This window comes from Tachysurus fulvidraco, chromosome 24 (assembly GCF_022655615.1).
Source record: "Tachysurus fulvidraco isolate hzauxx_2018 chromosome 24, HZAU_PFXX_2.0, whole genome shotgun sequence".
NCBI lineage: Eukaryota > Metazoa > Chordata > Actinopteri > Siluriformes > Bagridae > Tachysurus > Tachysurus fulvidraco.
In genome coordinates, this window is record NC_062541.1 from 7,859,676 (window position 1) to 7,879,637 (window position 19,962).

At 37.8% G+C, this 19,962-nt stretch overlaps 3 protein-coding genes across 6 annotated transcripts; 1 reads left to right on the forward strand and 2 right to left on the reverse strand.

Annotated features, from left to right (window-relative positions):
- Positions 1–129: 129 nt before the first annotated feature.
- Positions 130–2,096, reverse strand: LOC113661544 (gap junction beta-3 protein-like). The gene is made up of 2 exons (XM_047808054.1): positions 1,973–2,096; positions 130–1,591 (listed from the first exon to the last, which is right to left on the reverse strand). The coding sequence occupies exon 2, from the start codon at positions 1,445–1,447 to the stop codon at positions 677–679; it is 771 nt and encodes a 256-aa protein (XP_047664010.1). The 5' UTR covers positions 1,448–1,591; positions 1,973–2,096; the 3' UTR covers positions 130–676.
- Positions 2,097–3,250: 1,154 nt separating this feature from the next.
- LOC113661541 (gap junction beta-4 protein-like) lies at positions 3,251–4,547 on the reverse strand. The gene has a single exon (XM_027175849.2). The coding sequence runs from the start codon at positions 4,486–4,488 to the stop codon at positions 3,670–3,672; it is 819 nt and encodes a 272-aa protein (XP_027031650.1). The 5' UTR covers positions 4,489–4,547; the 3' UTR covers positions 3,251–3,669.
- A 1,902-nt stretch (positions 4,548–6,449) lies between these two features.
- On the forward strand, positions 6,450–19,611 carry zgc:91944 (uncharacterized protein LOC436941 homolog). 4 transcript variants are annotated; one of them, XM_027175830.2, is made up of 11 exons: positions 6,450–6,638; positions 7,139–7,250; positions 8,970–9,399; positions 10,544–10,629; positions 12,527–12,637; positions 13,434–13,559; positions 13,755–13,908; positions 14,990–15,072; positions 15,235–15,330; positions 15,999–16,120; positions 18,159–19,611. In XM_027175830.2, the coding sequence occupies exons 1-11, from the start codon at positions 6,465–6,467 to the stop codon at positions 18,300–18,302; spliced, it is 1,638 nt and encodes a 545-aa protein (XP_027031631.1). In that variant the 5' UTR covers positions 6,450–6,464; the 3' UTR covers positions 18,303–19,611. The 4 variants fall into 4 exon arrangements, with proteins under 4 accessions (XP_027031631.1, XP_027031632.1, XP_027031633.1 ...); XM_027175831.2 differs by having other exon boundaries at positions 8,988–9,399; XM_027175833.2 differs by having other exon boundaries at positions 6,505–6,638; positions 7,112–7,250.
- The last annotated feature ends 351 nt before the right edge of the window (positions 19,612–19,962 follow it).

Genomic DNA, 19,962 nt, shown 5'->3' on the forward strand with positions numbered 1-19,962 from the left:
AACAAGACGGCTTACGTCCTATAAATAAAAAAACGCATACGAAAAATAATATACAGCGCTCTTAATGCTAGAGACATGATATTTTTCTCTGTAATACATAAAAAAGCAACAAGAAAATAAATTGTTTACTTATAGAATTTATTATTTTATGCAGCTTACAAAAAAAAGTGTCTACTATCACTTCTGGTAGCCTATAAAGCAGTTGCAGTGAAGGCCAAAAACTACAATAAATCAATTTAAGAAGAAAAAACATGATTATAGAACAAAGTATTCTACAAGCATTAATGTATTAGCTTTAAATATACAATAATTACTACAATGAAGCAAGTTATATTGATTCCAGGATTATAGGAAAAATTCTTAGAATTATAAATAGATCATATACATTTTTACCTGCTCTTAAAATCGATTAAAACCTTTAACACGGTAGACATTAAAACCCTAAATAAAAGATTTTAGGAACATTGTTACAAAAAACATTTTACACCAGAGGTTGTCACTGACATAGTATTATAAATATATCATTTTAATTGATCACTTATAGGTGATAGAGTATACATTTAAATTTTTTTAAAATATTGTTTAGTACAATAGATTTTTTTAAACATTTTGAGACAAATCTTAACAAAGACAATGTTGTGTATTGAAACAAAATCTTTTGCTTGAGTCTGTCATATTAAGATTGTTTTTCTACCTTCTCAGGACATGCTAACTTGTAGTCGATTGTGTTCTTAGGCAGGTTACACTCATCACATTCCGACTCTCCACACGTACTGCTTTTGGTGACGTGGCTTCCTTTGTGGTTAAGATGCAAAATGCGCATGCCGATCAAGTAGAAAATCTCTGTTATATTCAGGACTATGCAGATGGCTGAAGCCCCTACCATGAAGTATGTGAAGATCCTTTTCTCAGTGGGCCGTGCTATGTAGCATGTCACCTGTCTGCAGGGTTCGACGTCACACACCACACTGCGAGGCATGTCAAAATTGTTGTAGATAATATGCAGCAGGTAGAGGAATCCCACCTCTACACCTGTCTTGACAAACAGGCTAATGAGATACGTCCACCAAAGACCTCCATGTTTCTGCCCTGGGTTATCGTAGAGCTTTGCCCCGTCACCATGTGTGAGCTGGTATTTGCGCTCGCGATCTTCACGGTACCACACATGCATTACAACCAAGAAGGAAGGACAGGTGATGAAGATGAGCTGTAGGGCCCAGAGCCGTGTGTGTACAATGGGGAAGAAGTAGTTGTAGCAGGCATTGGGGCAGCCAGGTCTTTTGGTGTCACAGTCGAATTCTTTTTGGTCATCGACCCACACACGCTCAGCAGCCACCACAAACACCATGACGCGGAACATGAACACCAGAGTGAGCCAGATGCGTCCAAAAGCTGTGGAGTATTTATTTACGCCACTGAGGAGGGATTCTAAAGTCTTCCAATCCATGTCAGCACAAGATCTGTCTTGGGTTATGGGTTAGAAAAGTTTAGAGAGTCTACAGTTGTTGTTTAGGGAATCAAGGAAGCTGTAGAAGTGGTGTTCTTCTGATGGTGCAAGTGATTGACAGCAATCACAGGAAACCTTTATAAACTAATACAAAAGCATGTCATATTATTCCATTTTTGCCGAAATACTACAGTTTTCATTTCAATTTAGTTAATCAAGAAAAAAAAACAGTATTATTATTCACAGGTTCCCAAACCTGGTGCCAGAGTAATACCTGTCCTGCACATTTTAGTATTTTCCCTCCTCTAACAAACACACTTTCAACTATTCAGCCAGTTAACAAGACAAGCTGAGCTGAATTAGTTTGTCAGAGCAGAAAAAACACTACCATGTGAAGCACCATGGTGAACTCTGGGACCAGGGCTAGAAAGCTGTGGATTATATTATTACATGAATGTTTGAAATCTCAATTTTATTTTCCAAAAAAACAATATGCAAACAATAAATATAGCCAAGGTATCATACCTATAATGTTCCATAGATTTAAGTCTGATGTCTAGATCTTGTTGCTCACCAGCTGATCAAGTTCCTTTCAAACATCTCCTCAATCCTCCACTGATTAGCAGCACTTTGTGAGTCCGCAGGTTTTGACCTGTGTTAAGATAATAAGAGGTGTGGCTTTGGCACTTTAAAACTTTATCTTGACGTTGGCTTGACGTGGGAGGAAACTTTTAAAGTGACCTAAACAAGTCCACTACAAACCGGTTTTCAGTAAAAAAAAAAAAAAAATCTTTATTGTACTCATTTGGATTTATCAGCCATTCTATAATAATAGAAATAGAAGTCCTACACCAGACCTTTAAATGACAGCATCCCTTCCAGACCATCATGATAATATTATTTAATTAAAAACATTACATTGGACAGAGGTGGCCAGATTCTGGGGGGTCAGGGTTCAAGCCTGTCAAGCTGCCACTGTTGGGCCCTTGAGCCAGGCCCTTAACCGTCTCTGCTACAGGGGCACTCTAGTATGGCTGACCCTGAACTCTGATCCCAACCTCCAAAGGTGTGATGAAAAGATTTTCACTCTTGATTTTATAAAGGCATTTTCTTCTATATCATAATACATTTGCTTGAAAACTAGTTTCATGTCACCCATAACATTACTCTACAGTGCATTACAAAACTTTTGCATGGATATTATCACATCCTGTGTGACTGTTCAGGAATAAAGCTTATCTGAGTCTGTAATCGTGAAAGACTATTTACCTTCATTTTGGTGCCTGGCTCCAGTCACCCTCCTTCAAGTTCTTATGACTCAAATACGGCGTCTTTATTTACTCAAGAAATAAAGCTGTATAACAAAAGGTTTGAACGATATATACATACCGTCAAGCTAATGAGCTATTATTTTTTAATTTCATATATGAGTAATAGAGGATGGCGCTGAAATATGCTGATTAATCATGTTGTTTGTCTTTCAGGGAGTTTCTTTTAAACCTCCAGCTATTGCTAAATGATCTGATAGTGTATGCTGATCTGATTTCTCTATTGTACATTTAAATAATGAACACACACACACACACACACACACACACACACACACACACACACACACACACACACACACACACACACACACACACACACACACACACACACCCCTTTGCACATACACTGTTTTACTCCCCACTGTCAGACTGTCAGATAATGATGTTAAATGATCTCTGTCATTTTTATTCAGTTAGTGTTAAATGAGTTCACAGGATATGCCTTATATGATTAATAAATTAGAAAGTAGCCCATTACTGTAGCTCTGATTTTTTTGTTTTGTTTATTAGAGACAGTTGACAAAAAAGTATTTAATACATTTGATTTTCTCAGTTCTTGCCACACAGCACAAGAAATATCAATCTGCATTTAATAGTTTTGTTATGTATAGTTTATATTTATTACATTCTTTCAGTCATACACCTTCAGTAACTGCTTTATCTTGGTCTGGGTTGAGGTGGATCTGGAGGCAGTGTCCCAGGAACACTGGGTGTAAAGCAGGAAAATTAATCTATTCATTTAATTTAATCATTCTTTTTTTTTTTTTTTTTTTTAAACCAAACTAGAACTTAAAAAGGAAAACAAGATTAAGAAATGGGAAAAAAGTAGAGTCATACATTAAACATTACATAAATTGTTATGATTTCATTGATAAATGTAATATTGGTAATTTATGAGATGGCTGAATTGTACGCAGGAGCACTCATTTTCTTAGTTGAAGAATTACTGTTAGCTTTGTCAACCAATGCCATCTCCGTCATGTTATCCTGATTATGTTTGCTAGCCTGAGAAAATATCGATGCATTATGTCTCTCACGTTTGTTGAGCTTGTGTGAGATGACACATTCATGGCAGCGCTTAAAAATTAGGTACAGTATCTCACAAAATGTCAGCAGGATACAGATCAAGCTGACCACCACTAGGAAGATGGTGAATATGCGCTTCTCTGTAGACCGGCTGATGTAGCAGTCAGTCACCTGAGGGCAAGGAGCCTCTTGACATCTCACCAGCAATGGAAAGAAGGTGGCCTCATATATGTAGAACACAAGAAAGATGAACACGGCATCCACTGCCATCTTGAATATAAGGCTGAAGAGATATGTCCACCACAGTCCCCCTTGCTTCTTGCTGGTGTCTTTGTAGAGATGAGGACAGCCTTCGCCGTACTTCAGCTCATGCTTCCGCTCACGGTCATCCCTGTACGCCACATGCAGGACCACCAGGAGAGAAGGGCATGTGACAAAGATGAGCTGGAGTGCCCACAGGCGAGAGGGAGATATGGGAAAGAAATGGTCATAGCAGACATTGTGGCAGCCTGGCTCTCTGGTGTTGCAGTCGAACTCCCGCTGCTCATCACCCCACACCTTCTCAGCAGCCACCAGCAGCACTAGCAGACGGAAGATGAAAACCAAAGACAGCCATATTCGACCAAAAGCTGTGGAGTACTTATTGACGCCACTGACAAGGCCCTGAAGAAAAGCCCAGTTCATTTTCACCTTAGAGGACACGAGGTGTTGGCTCCTAACACTTGCTTCAACTGTCTGAGGTGTGCCACTTACTGCAGCTCTTATGTAGACCAAGGGTGACCAACCCAGTGAAGTAAGTAAATAAAACAATGTGAGTGTGTGAAAGAAAGAGCGAGAGACTAAGTAGAAAATAAGCAAACACTGCAGCAAGATCATAGTGGGTAAGGAGTCAGTTTAGCAAACTCTGTGGTAAAAGCCTTAAAAGTCCCCTAAAACCTTTCCTCCCACAGATCTTTAGTCACAGAGAACAGACAAACCTAATAGCTTACGTTTGTAATCAGATGTTGGTGTTCAAAATGTCAGTGATGCACTTTCACAAGTCAGTTTTGTAATTTTTAAAACTATAAATAGTAGAAAGTGATGATTTCTCCCATACAACATGGATAATCATAGCATTAACAGGAATATAAAATATATTAGCCTAGAAGAAGGAAATAAAATGTGAAAAAACAATTACAAATTGTAATTTATTAAAAGCAAACAACACCACATTTTAACTATTTACAGTTGTTGTCTGAGGCTTTATGCAATGTTGTATTTACATGGCAAACCATCACATATCATTATGAGCTGACCAAGTCAGATATTTTATTACTGAAAATATTTTTATATAAATCTTATATAATCTTCTATAAAACAGTTATATTAAGTCCACTAATTTCATTGGATAAGCAATGTTGATATTTAGAAGAAGTACTAGTACTTTTCACTGTTTGCTGCTCCACAAATGTTGCACTCCTACATCTCCAGCACAAGCCTAAGATTAGGTTCTGCTAGTATAGAGTTTTGAATGTTCTCCTCTGGGTTCTCTGATATTCTTCCACCTCCTAAAACATGCCAGCAAATTAACTGGTCATGCTTAATTGAATGAATTTTAAATGAATGTATTAATTTGTGTCTGAATGGTGCCCTGTGATGGACCTCTGTCCAAAACTGTACTTTTGCTTGTTGCTTAGATACACAGTAAATACACAAAAGATATAGCCTTGGTACTGTACAACCTCAGTGACAAGGTATGGGTAGTGTCCCATTTTCTAAAAGTGCACAGAAGGTTTTTTTAAATTCTTGCTCAAAAATAAAGTTTCCACAAGTGAGGTACCACAAAGGGTGAATCTTGTCTATCTTCATTGTGTATGGTTCACCAGGGAATGTGCATGATGTGTATCTTTAATCACATTTTAGTAACTTTACAGGTAAATGGTCCATTTATGTACATTAAATGTAATTAAAATTGCATGTCAAAGACAAACAATGAATATTTATGGATGAACCACATTAAAAAAAAGACTCATTATGTTGAGATATATATATATATTCTCATTATATAACTCATTATGTTTATATATATATATATTCTGTACAATTGTACATACAATGTACATATTGTATTTTTATTCTCCTCATACTCTACTCATATTGTGCCTTACATACATCTGCACTATTTAATTTATGTGTATCTATATGTACCCTACTGTAAATTCTGCCTAATATTTCACAATATATAGTCACAATAAATAAATAAATAGTTATATATGTAACCATATGTACATCATGTGATTATATATATATATATATATATATATATATATATATATATATATATATATATATATATATATATATATATATATATATATATATCACATGCTGTACATATGGTTACATATATAACTATTTATTTATTTATTTATTGCATACTGTATACTGTACATATGTTTACATATTTATCTGCACTTGTCTATTTACTCTTTACACTTCTGCTAGATGCCAAAAGTGCAAATAAAGTACTATCTATCTATCTATCTATCTATCTATCTATCTATCTATCTATATGCTATAAAGTGTCAGAAATCAGTTTCATGTTTAATTTTTGAGTTATGATGAATACAGTGTAACGAAAGTTCCTCAGTCCTCCTGGTGGAATCACAAGCACTTCCTGTATGAAGTTCGCAGCGGGTGAGAGGTCAGTAAACGCAGAGGCGGCTCATGCACCGAACCACACAACCACTGCAGCATCCCGGGACAATGTGACCCTTCCCGGATCACCTTCATTAGCCAAGTGCAGCTGGGCCGAGCTGAAAGCCGGGGGGAGCGGAGTTAAGCAGCACGGCGAGGTGAGTGTGTGTGCACGGCGTTAGCTCGCTTTGCTAACGCTTACAGCACTTATGGCACTTCTTCAGCTATTCATCAGAGCTCCGCTGCCATTTCGCGTGCGTCCGCAATCCTTAAAAAAGTATCCGGAATCGGCGGCGATGCATTTCCTTACAGGCTTGTGGACTAGTTTGCATTAATAACACTACCAGCTTTGCATTCTCAGCTGCACTGATTTGGATTTTGAGGGATTTCTCTGCATTAGAACATTATCAGACAGGCACCAAAGCAATAATAATAAAATAATTTTTAGCTCGTGTTTTGGCCATGGCGCTTAGCTGCTCGCTTGCTAAAGCTAAAGCACCGAAAACTGCAGCAGCGCCCGAACATTGGCACGCACGAGCCGCGCAAACAAACGCCATGACCGCGGGTTATTGTTATGTACATTTCCCCGTGCTTCAATTGTCATACTGTAGCTCAGGGTTGTGTGATCCAGGCTGACAGAGTACGGTGATGTGTGCAGGCGTTGTCCCCGAGCCCCGGTGCTGAGTGGATCATGCGCCAGTGGAGTCTCCGCGCTGTGGCTCCGCGCTCTGAGCCGCTCCCCACGGGCCGCGTGTCCCCGCAACTCTCAGGTATCCATCCACACACATGCATCTCTCTTACTTCTATTCCACTAATCAGATAGTGGTTGTTTTCGACCTCAGCTGTAGTCTAGAACAGCTTTGTGAGCCAAATACCTCTAACTGTAAAAACAATACTATTTCACTGACCCCCCCTTCATTGTAGATTTTTTTTTAACTAATCCTGTTTACAAAAGTATATGGACACCTGACCATGACACCCACAATGAACTCTAGCCTAAAAGGCTTTTCTCTAGATATTGGATTTTGCTTTATTTGGGAGGATTTGTTCGTTTGCCCATGAGAACATAGGTAAGGTTGTGCATTGATGTTTGGACAAGAGGCCTGGAATACAATTGGCATTTCAGTTTGTACCCATTGAGGTCGAGGTCAGGGCTCTGTGCAGGCTGCTTGAGCTCTTCTACATCAAGCTGGAAGGTGAACCGTGGTTTAATGGAGCTTGCTTTGTGCACAGGGGCAAGTTTCATGCCGAAACAGGATTGTGCCTCTTAGTTTTAGTGAAGGGAAAAATCTCTGTTATACTACATTATAGACCATTGTATGCTTTCCACTTTTTGGCTAATGTTTTTTGGTGTAAACTCATATGGGGTGTAGTGCAGTGTGTCTTTAAATATCATGCTTAATGTTGAAATTTGTACAATAGTATTCCGGGTGTTTATTGATGATATACAGCTTTTTAATTCCTGAAACTTCTGCCAGCAGAATTCATTTGGTCCGTGTAAAATGTATTTATAGCCTGACATGTTTTAATATGTTGGTGTTTGAATCGAACCTATTTAAATTCAGTCACGTGTCAAACTTGCTCATAAATATAAGATCACATTACTGCTAAACGTAATAGCTTTAAAAGTGCTGAAAAAAGTTTCATGGAAAACCACCAGTAAAAATACTCCTGCGGTTTCTTTTATTTTAACCCGACAAGAGGCTTATTAAGACACCTTAGGGCAGTTGTTGACTTCTGTCAAGAAATGAAATGAATGCAAATTAATTTAAACCAATTCAGACTTCCAGTCTAAGCCAGTGACAGCTAGAGGTGATATTAGAACAATTCAACTGTTCGTGTTGAGTAATAGAGTAATTTATTTCACAAGACTTTAGTGATGGTATAATAAGAATGACGAGGGACAAATAATTACACATCCTCATATGATTAATTAAGAGTCAATATATTTACCATTATTCACCTTACATTTTGTTTCTCCTCCAAACACATTTAAGGTTGAAAAAAGGATGATGGGGAAAAATAATCCACTTTGTTCACATTCATTACACCAGCGTGGCGTGTTGCGGAGGTGTCAGGGAAGTAGGCTGAAAAACATACAGTAAGCACAAATAAAGATGAAATCCAGGGGCTGTGTCGCCAAATCTGATGTAACTGCCATAGATTCATCTTCTTTATAAATCTACAGTCTGAGATAGAAAGAAATCAGCCCTAGCACTGCTGATGCACTTGGTTCCTTAGGCTGTTTCTATGAGATGCCGCTGCTCTTAATCTTAAAAGAGAGAACGTCTCATCTGATTTCCCTGACTATATAAGAAGTGGAGCGTTATAGTGAAAAAATCAGGGGTTGCAGTGGTGTAGCCAGATTTTTTTTAGAAATGATGTGATGTGGCAGGCAAAAGCATATTTCTGTAGTTGCTGTAATGCAGATTTTTTCTTTCTATGATCTTTGTTCAGTTCTTTTGCTATGCTCATAAATTCAATTACAGGAGGATCTCTTCTCACAGATGCCAGGATGGAGTGCTGTGATGTAGAGCCACGCTACACGATCGAGCAGATCGACTTGCTTCAGCGCCTCAGGCTGTCCGGCTTGACCAAACCTCAGATCCTACAGGCTCTGGAGTCTCTAGAGAGACTGGATCCAGAGCACCGTTCGCCTTTCTGTGACAATCACTCAGCCCCGCCCAGGGCTCCTACCTCTGCAGCTCCGGCTGCACCTTCATCCTCATCCTCCTCATCTTCCTCTCTCACCTCAGCTACCACACAAACTCCGGTTCTAGATGCTGCACTTTCCCCCAGCAACAGTTACGATGCCTCGTCTCCACCCCTGTACCCACCTGGAGGAGTTCAGAGATCCTTCACTTATGACCTTGCAGAAGAGGACTGGGATCTGGAAGAGAAGGTGGAGGAATACATGAGGTATAAATTGCATTTTGTTTAGCTGTTATTACCTTTTTTTTTCCAGAACACTAATAGGAATGGGTGATTAATATAACCTCAGAGGATGGCAGGGGATGTCCCTGGAGTGGCCATGTAATTTTCATAGAGTTGTAGGCTTTTTGAAAGTGGGTCAGATGGAGTGGGACGGAGACAGCTGGCTTTAATAAGACGTTTTAAAGCTTAGTGTTTTGGAGTGGTGCCGTTTCCTTGGGTATGTAGGGTGAATTTCTGACCATTAACTGTTGATAGTGAGAATGTAAACAGCGTTTATCTCGGTTTCCTTCTTACCACACCAGTACTTTTCATCTGTACTATTTCAGTGATTGGACTAATGATTTTAGTGTATAAACTGTAACAGTGTATAATTGTATTGAATTGTTGTAACTATTAACTCCCCTTAAAAAGGTAAATAGAAATTAGTTTTTTGCATGTAATATGAGATGACACAAATTTCTAGAATAGTTAGTTCTTTAGTTCAGCAAAGAAATGAAAAATGTCATAATTTAATGAATAAAAATGTATAATTACTGATCATATGGTGACATTTTCTGTAAGGAGACATTCTCTTGTTAAAGGAGTCTCCGTTGTCACCACTTTAAGTCAGTAACGTAAGGTTTCTGCTGTAGGAAAGTGTGTGTTTTGCCAATTTCTCTGTAACGAGCTGCATTTGTTTCTGTCTTGATAACTGACCGAGTAAGTGAGGGAATATATCTGCTAACGTCACAGAAACAAACTTATTTCACAAACATTCCACAGCATTAACCTATAAAACGTTTTTTTATTAAAACGTTTTTTATTAAATAAAACAGTTGGCAAATTGCTGCGGTTTAAGAGGACACACGGACACTTCAGGAATTGTGATACGCTAGAAAATATTTACCTAGAACATAAATCAAGATTTAATTTATCTGTCATGTCATGTATTATTCTGCTTTTTGTCATTGATTATAAATTATTATGTCATTTTAAGTTTAGTTTGTATAAATACTTAACTTTATTACTGTGTTATTGCGTTGGTTCATCGCAGTTGTACTTGTAAGCATGCAGTTTGGTTATGACATGTTAATAGTACAGAATATTAGCCTATGTGTACATGTGTGTGATTCATGTGTATGGCTTTTAGGAGGGACAGTAACCTGGTAAAGGAGGAAATCAAGGCTTTCCTCAATAACAGGAGGATCTCTCAGGCTATTGTCGGCCAAGTTACAGGTAATCAGCTCAGCTCCACACTGTGGTTTTTATTCATCAAATGTGTGCAGAATCGATCGCTGGTTCGAGCTTCTGGAATAACGCATGAAGTAATCTGTGTCTGATTCATGAAAGCGTTTCAATGCAAATCAGCTTCAGCTTCTCCCACTAGACCTTTGTTTACATCTTGTATACATCCTGCCCCAGTTTACCTTCATATACATTTACTTTACATGAAATGACCGGAGAACATTCAGCACAATATGAATATCCAAGATCAAGCAAAAAGTCTAAAAAATCTAGCTGGAAAAAAACAACAACTGTTAATCAAGTTACACCAAAGGAAATGTTTGTCTAGTTATAGTATAGTTATAGTTATGTATAGTTTGTCTCTTTGTAATATTTTGTTTTTACTGAAATTAATAGTATTGTTCAGGTGCATATGGGCAGAAGTGTGCTGTGTTTTTTCATAACCAGGAGCTTTTTTACCGTTTTCCATCTTCACCTGCGGGTAGTTATGTGAACTTTATTTATTGCAACATTTTTATTCATGTTAGTACTTGTTAGGGTCTCAGTCAGCAGAAGACAGTTTTAAAGCTTACATATTTAAAGCTTTTTAAAGTGCGATGATTCAAATCGAAGATTCATTTATAAATATAACTGAGACAAATTTCAATCCTGATCAAACCATTATTTCAGCAAAATACTAATGGAAATTAATCGAGCCGTAATGGAAAAAAAAATATCGTAAAAATCATAGTTTTACATTAAAGATCATTTCTACACACTCAGAACTGATGTGAACATTTGAACAAGTTGCTGAAAAAGGAAACTGACACTTGGAATTTACGCTTGTTTTGCACCCCTAACTTTGATAAATAAAAAAAGGCTAATATCTTTAATATAATTTTAAAGAAAATAATTCACTGTTGATTTGCATGGCAAGTTGAAGTTGAAGTGGTTCCTGTTTAAGAATAATGTGCTTCATCTTGCTCACTGAACAAAGAGCTAATTCGACATTCTTACACTAGACTCCAGCCACGTTTGTACGTTTATTTGAAATCCGAGTAAAAGCAGTGTTGGGACACGCAACTATTTTTTACCAGTCAAACTGGATTTATTTATGTTCTCTTAATTTGTGTGCTCAGTTTATTCATTGTTTTTCTAGCACTTTACTAACATTATTATTCCATACACACTGCTCTTCTCTGTGAAAACCCGGAATGACAGAACGGAGCAATGCAACACACACACACACACACACACACACACACACACACACACACACACACACACACACACACACACACACACACACACACACTTACTTCAGAACAGTTCCTTTCTCACTTTAATATAAACAGCAGGACAAAGTTTGCATATAAATTAAAAAAAAATGTGTTGTATATGCCTCTTATAACTGCAGTATGTATTGTTTATGTCTTAAACTTTGTCCTCATGTTTGTTATGTAACCAAGAAGTGAACAGTTCCAGGATACAGTATAATTTACCACTTCTCCTATAATAGCATATAACAAAGTTTCAGCTCAAAGATGAATTATTTTCTTTATTGTTAGCTAGTGAGCTTAAAATAATGTAATTTTCTCTCCAGCTTGTTAGCTTATACAATAGGAGGATCTTGATAAGGGATGCTTGCTATTAGTAGGTTAGCTGTATGAGGCTGAAGATTATTTCTACCATCCTGTCAGGGATTTTCCTTAAATAGCCTGAGTTTTGCAAATTCTGTACCGCTGACACGCGTGAAACATGCTGTGCATTTGCCTACCTCGCCTTGTGAAATCACACTTGACCCACACTTGGGATATTTATGCTCTAGGTGGTAAATAGACTGTCTTTACCAATGTATTAGGGCTGTGTTCCTTTATTTATACACGTTTCTTTTCTTTTTTTTTTTTAGGTATCAGTCAAAGCTACATCTCTCAGTGGCTGCTGCAACAGGGCCTGGAGATGAGCGACTCCAAGCGCAGGGCTTTTTACCGCTGGTATCTGCTGGAGAGGAACAGTCCAGGTGAGAGTGGCTTCTGAGCCTTGGATACATGTAGCATGGGGTGAAAGTATTTCAGGAGGAAGCAGTCACTGAATTAGATTTTGTGTTCATCCACTTACCATCCACTTTCTTTTACACTTCCTTTCCACATGGTCCTCGAGGGCTTGTAATTCAGTATGCTTTCTAAAACGGGCCTTATGTAACTATAAAAAGTCTTTTCAATTATAGATTGAAATGAAACCAGCTTATTTCATTTGCCATCATTTATATTATTGAGTTAATGTTGGGTTTGGCAAAGCCTATAGATGTGCGTACTGTTTGCAAAATGGACTTAAGAAGCTGTCACCCAGCCAAAACAGTCATCTACTCACATTAATAAACTTAATGTGACATAGGTTAAAGGGCTGAGGAAGTAATGCAGAGTTTGGATGAAACCCTCCAGGACTTTTAGCTCTCCTCAACTTCCTGTTGAACCTCAGATCTAGACTGAACCATGTACCTCTTAGTCCTAATCCTGGGCCCGGATCTTGCTGGTTTTCGTCTCGCCCGTGCTCCACCTAACTGTACTAACAGAGCTCTGAGCATGTTGCTTTGTAATCCTCTGCAGTGCCGCAGTATCGAGCATGTCTCTGCACACTTAATCCCCTGCATTACAGACATCTCAATGCAACTCCTGATAAAATTGGTAGAACGTCAGCTTTCCCTACAGGCTTTAACTGAGTGATATGGTTGTATTCGTCCATGAATGAGATCTTGTTGGACTTTGGAGGCGACCTTAGTTAACATCCAGTTTTCTGATTGGCCAAATGGCTTAAAGGGATCAGATGGACTGAAAACCAGCATGCTCAGGGCACCAGGAGCAGGACTGACACCCCCTGGAGTAGACAGAGAGAACTACTGATGCACCTGCTCCCTTGGTACTCTGCACAGCAGGCCCAGCCAGGTAACCGCCATGAAGCCAGCTGCTGTAGTTACACCTGGACAATAGGCAAAGCATAACCTGGATAGCACTCCTTTCACATTTTTCATTAAAAAAAAAAATGCATCATCCATACGTTATGTCTGTCCAACACTAGACATTCTTATGAAGGAAGTTCTAGTTTAGTTTCATGACTCACGTCCTGTTATGTGTGTGAAGGTGCTACTCTGTCCATGCGCTCGCTGGTCAAAGAGGAACCTGACTGGAGAGTTGCCGGTTGCCCCGGAGACAGGGCGGCTGTTGGGGGACCTTTCAGACTGAGGCGGGGCAGCCGTTTCACTTGGAGGAAAGAGTGCCAGTCGATCATGGAGAGGTGAGACATTTACAAATCTTAGTCTTTACAAATCACCCATCTAATAGTTACCTGGTAGTGACTACTAGTATACTTCGAGCATGATCGCTTATTTAGGTTCAAATAAGCAAAAGCGCTCATCAAGCATTCCCAAATTTCACAGATAAATCTGGATGCATATATCACATTGCAAACAAGCATATATAAATGACCAGTAAACAAAAAGCACAATAGTATTTCACTCAAGACCCACTAGAGGGCACAAAGCACATGCTAATGACTGCACAACACATTCCAGGCATCTTATTTCAGAGAATTGGGTTTCCCCGTGACCCGAAGCGGTAGAAAATGAATGAAGGAATTGGGTTTCGGACAAAAATTTTTTCATGGTTAAATGGGTTAGGGTTAAGAATGCTGGTACTGTATTTAGCTGCTCAAGAAAATATGTAGGTACAAAAAGCAAGAAAGCAAGATAACAATCATTTATTTCAAATTACAGAAGAATTACCATTACACACAATTAACTGACTGTTTCATGTTGTGTTAACCCTTATAATTATCACAGAGACGGATTAACCTTGTGGTAATGTAGGCCTTGGCCTTTTAATACAAGCACAGGGATATGGTTTTTGATAGACTCTAAGCGGTAATGGAAAAGGCCATCAGCTACATGCTGTAAATGAAATGCAAATGAAAGTGATTTTATCTGATGTAAGGTCTGTCCAGCTGATGGAAAAAATGATGTAAATGGCAGTCATGAGGGCTTAGGTACTAGTGTAAAAACTGTCAGGATTTGCTGTGCTATACATAAAGTTCACTGTAACAAGATAGTTGTTAAAATGGCCTCTGAAGCAGATGCATGCTTTGGGTTTTACAGTATAGGCAGTATATTTATGGACTATTAACAGTCCTGTTGACTTAGAAATTGTATATATAACAATAATAATTTGTGTTTTTAACATCTGTAAATTTTGTTATGAATGTTAATCGAATGCAGATGTTATTTTTGCATGTATGGGGACAAATATTTCTTCGGGATGAGATGCGTCACCAGCCGTTTCTTACTAATAATAAGCTGGGCCTGATTTGTTGCCTGTCTCAGTTTCTTTATTGAGAATCAGTATCCTGACGAAGCCAAACGAGAGGAGATCGCCAACGCCTGCAACTCTGTCATCCAAAAACCAGGTGAGAAATCTTTAACTGTTTTGTTTGAATATTTTGTAGATATTTTGTAGATATTCTCCTGCCTCTACCACTGCCTCATGGTGATGGTACACTACAGATTAAGGTAGATTAGCTTGTACAAAATGAAAAGAAATAATCACATGTGGGGAAATTCTGTTTCAGGGTGCAAACTTTCTGAGTTTGAGAGAGTCACTGCACTGAAAGTGTACAATTGGTTCGCCAATCGCAGGAAGGAGATGAAGAGACGTGCCAACATAGGTGAGATGGCCTGCAGTTAATGAGAATCAGGAGGACAAACGTTTGATAAGAAATTATTGAGTAATTACCTCGGAGGGTGTCTGTTGTAGCTACTCTACATTTTCCACTGTTGGCAGTGGTCAAATTGATAAAGACAAGGATATTGAGGATGTGTATTTAGCATCTTTTAAAGGAATTTCTCAGTGTCACAAGCTGTTTGTTTAAGTTTCTAAAGACAGCAAAGTCTTTAGGATGGGATACTGCACAACTTGCAGTTTTTCAGTTATATCAGTCTTATTAACCTCAAGAGTGAGCTTTTAGAGTGGGAACAATGGTTTATAGCTGCTATAACTGAAGTGCTAACATGATCTACATTGTTGCATTGATATTCTGTAACTATAAATGTGTGATATCTTTATATAATAAAAAATGTTTGCATTGCTGTGGTAATAAAACAGTCAAAAAAGTTTTACCTGAAACATGCCGAAAACTCAGCTCCACATTACCCTCATATTGAATACTTTACTCTAACAGCACCTCCAGTTGTGTTTTATTTCTTTTTCCCCGTTACCTAGACACTAGTAATAATGGCTATGGAATATACAGTAGTTACTTATGGAAGGAACTACATTGGTTATTTTTCTCCCTTTTTCTCTCTTTAATCCACCCTATCTCACTCACGTTCTCAGAGGCTGCCATTCTGGAGAGTCATGGCATAGAAGTACCAAGTCCCAGCTGTCACTCTAACGGTGAAGAGGTTGAAAACCAGGAGTTTGGAGAACAGGTTGCGAGTCAGCGATTTCCAGATCAGGTGAGAGATTAACTAGTTATTCTAGTCATAATTATAACAGATGATGAAGAGGAGTGTAAGTAGGTTGTACTGGAAGGCCAGGGACCAGAAAATGTATTGGCAGGTGTGTGTACAGGATTGTGTAAATATCTAGTGAACTTAGTTGGTCCTGTTTCCCAGTTTTTGAACACATTAGTAATTTAAACTATAACAACTCTGACCTGAATGAAGCCTGTAATGAACCTAAACATGGTAAAGACACCAGATGTAGCTTTATCTGAATGTTATTCAAAATGAATGGATGATGTTATCAGGGTACATCAGGGTTTATAATGGATTTAATAAGTAAACAAGGAAATACGTCACTCCAACTTTAGATGTTAATGTGGCCTTTAATCAGGCTGCTGTACACGTCATGCGATTCCAAGTAAATCTACTTGATTAAAACTGGTAAATATTACACAAATAAAACAATACATTGTTTTTTGTGTAATACAACAAGAATATACAATACTGCATATTCTTCCTTTCTTTTCAGTAATCTTTGATTATTTACTTATTTACTTTAATTAACCTTAAACCATAATGAACATATTAGTGCAGGGGAAATTTGCTTCCTGGACCTGCCACAGTTCCTCTGTCACTAAAACCTGACAAGCTGCTTTGTAATGATTTTTTTTTATTACTGGTGAGATTCACCATATTACATGTTTTGTAACCTTTAATTTTTTTTTTTATAAAAAAAGGATTTTGGAAATCTGAAATTTATTTATTTATTTTTGGCTCAATAATGCAGAAGCTATTAACTAAAAATGTGTCACAAAATTGAATTAAAGTCTTTTGCACAGTAATTTCTTATATACAAATGGGCTTTTAGAGACACAATTAAATGAATTAATTTAGTAGCACACATAAAGCATTTAAGTAATTCTGATCTTTTTTTTATCCCATAAAACATTATGAACATATTAGCACAGAGAACGTTTCTTCATTAATCTGCCTCAGGTCTTCTGGACTTTTTAGGAATTTTTTTTTTTTTTTACAACAAATTCACAGCACCCTGCATCTAGTACATATGTGCAATCCTTTGAAGAAGACTTGATTATTATAGGCACACACACATTACAGCACAGTGGAATTGGTCACATATCCCAGCTGAGGAGGTTGGAGTCAGAGCGCAGGGGCAGCTTTGGAGCAGAGAGAGTTTAGGACCCAACAAGTAGGTTATGGCTTGAACCTCATCCTTCCAATAAACAACCCAGAGACTTAACTACTTGAGCCATTACTGCTATCATAGCTGCCCTTTATTCTTGTGCTGTAATTCTTGAAGATAACATAAAGCATTTAAATCATTCTAATCTTTTTATATCCTATACAAAATAATGAACATATAAAATAATGAAATTTTCTTTATTTATCTGCCTCTCTTGCGAGTGACTTAAATAAAACCAGTATATAATATATCAGAGTTGGATTTATTGAAACAATCTGCATGTGTGTACACTTTCATGATTCCACTTTTGTACACATTTAAGGCTAAGCATATTAAAACCAATGGAGATTTTTCCCCTTAAAAAAAAAAAACAGAGTTTCCCCTTAAATTCATCTGCATGGAATTTTGCTTAGAATCAAATAAATCAAGTAACTCCTGTTTCTCAGTGGTCAGTGGCTGTATTTGTTTTAGCACATTATGATTCAGTACAAACTTGGGAAGTTCAGATACACAAACCCGAAAGCCATTTCATTTTAAAGAAAGTGGTTTTGAGTAACCAGTGATGATGAGGAAGATTTTGTCTTTAAATTATTTTTATTGTGAGGAAAATGTTAATTAGCTTAATTTTTGTTTTTATCTGAACAATGGTGTATTACAGTATGTATGTTGTGTACTTAATTGACATATGAACATTTTGTGTGGCCTTTAAATTTTTTGTTGAACTTTAGGGAAATCCGAAGTATACGATAAATGTATAAAAATACAAAAGAATGTAACACATGAAGTGCATTTGTGGTCACCTATTAAAAAAAGTCAAAGATGTATTTTTTATTTTTTTTTTATCAGGAAGAGCTTGCTCAGAGAAAAGTGACTGAGCCCGATGGAGCCATACTGCCTGCAGTGGAAGTAGTGCCTCTTCCAAGCCCTGCTACGCAACATGTGGATCAGAAGATTGACGAAACGAAAAGGGAAGCTGCGGATGAGGAATGAGCGGAGGGAGCAGTGTGCTTAACGTTTTAGAGGCTTGAAATCGTGCCGCTCACTGTCCCTCTTCGCTACCTTGGAGGAGGACGTGTGTGTATGGCAAGACACCAAATTGCCTCTAGTGCTAGAGAGGCAATTGTATGTATCTACAGTAATCATGCTTGTAGTAATGGCAATATTTATCTCTATACACTGTATTGTGCATTCCAAGAAGTCTTAATGCATCTTTTAAGAGGAAAAGACAGTTATGGTGCAGAATGGTAACCTTCCACCTCATGCTAAAGCCTCCACACACACACACACACACACACACACACACACACACACACACACACACACACACACACGCACGCACACACACACACACACACCTCTTCTCACTATTCTCAAGTGTACCAGTTTGACAATAGATGCCTCATGCGAACAGGGGTAAGGAATGGGAGAGAAACCTGCAGGACAGGTGTTTGGATGTGATGACGAGGTGCACTAAATCTGTGGTGCTCCTGCGCATGCAGAAAGAAAAGTGTTGAGATTTCTTTAGCCATATGCAATAGTTCTCAATTGAGACTGGAACCTGATTGCCACCATTTACTCAGGTAAAGCTACATTAGAGAATTGATTGAGAAGCAGCCTCATATTAACTCACAAATGCTAATATCACTTCTGAAATGAAGTCTTGGGTATTGTGAATACATATGTCATGTCTCATGTACACGTCATGCATCGTTGTTTATACGTCTTTCTTTTTTTTTCAATCTTTAATAAGCCAAGCTAATCATTTTTTCCCGTGTGATCTAGCCATAATAGCGCAGGGTCATGACTTTCCAATCTTTTTATATTTAACCACTACTTAAAGCCTCTCTGTTATGCAGTCATTTAAGCTATTGTGATCTATGACTGGTGTTTGGGCTCTAAATTGTTCATTTTTAAGAAAATGTTTTGCTATGAGCACCATTATTCCTTTAATAAGCTAATGCAGTATTATAACAACATGTAACTCTAACAGATTTAGAATCTAATGTAAAAAGCCTATTTCCGGTGGAGGATCCACTGTTTTCTCTTTGAAGCCAAAGGTATGTCCTGGAAATCAGATCATTTACAGAGATGCTTTTTATAAAGTCTGCGGCATATGAAATAGTCTGTCCCTGGGATATGCGTGCTGAAATGAAAAGTGCTCTGAGCATAGGAAGACTTTAAAGCTATGATATTTCAGGCCTCAGCTCTGTATATGAAAACAGGAAGAAGTGTTGCACGCTTTCAAGATCCATTTCTGTCTGCATTTCCCTGATGACTTAAATAAAACCAGTATATAATATATCAGAGTTGGATTTATTGAAACAACCTGCATGTGTGTACACTTTTATGATTCCTCTTTTGTACAGGTTACACATTTAAGGCTAAGCATATTAAAACCAATGGAGATTTTTTTCCGCTTTAAAAAAACAGCTTCCCCTTAAACTCTTTTACATGTAATTTGATTCAACATTTAAAGGACATTATATGCATTTTGTTTACGAATAATAAGAGTATTGAGTAGTATTACTAAGTATGGCTGAATGATTATTACACAGTTCAGTAACTCCTGTTTCTTAGTGGTCAGTGGGTGTATTTGTATTAGCACATTTGTTTTGTTGCGTCAGTACAAACTTTGGAAGTTCAGATAAAC

Coding starts and splice junctions, on each gene's coding strand:
- LOC113661544 (XM_047808054.1), bottom strand. CDS start 1,447: ATGGATTGGAAGACTTTAGAATCCCTCCTCAGTGGCGTAAATAAATAC.
- zgc:91944 (XM_027175830.2), top strand. CDS start 6,465: ATGAAGTTCGCAGCGGGTGAGAGGTCAGTAAACGCAGAGGCGGCTCAT. Junction 6,639..7,138: donor GAGTTAAGCAGCACGGCGAG/GTGAGTGTGTGT, acceptor TGATGTGTGCAG/GCGTTGTCCCCGAGCCCCGG. Junction 13,560..13,754: donor TGCACAGCAGGCCCAGCCAG/GTAACCGCCATG, acceptor ATGTGTGTGAAG/GTGCTACTCTGTCCATGCGC.
- LOC113661541 (XM_027175849.2), bottom strand. CDS start 4,488: ATGAACTGGGCTTTTCTTCAGGGCCTTGTCAGTGGCGTCAATAAGTAC.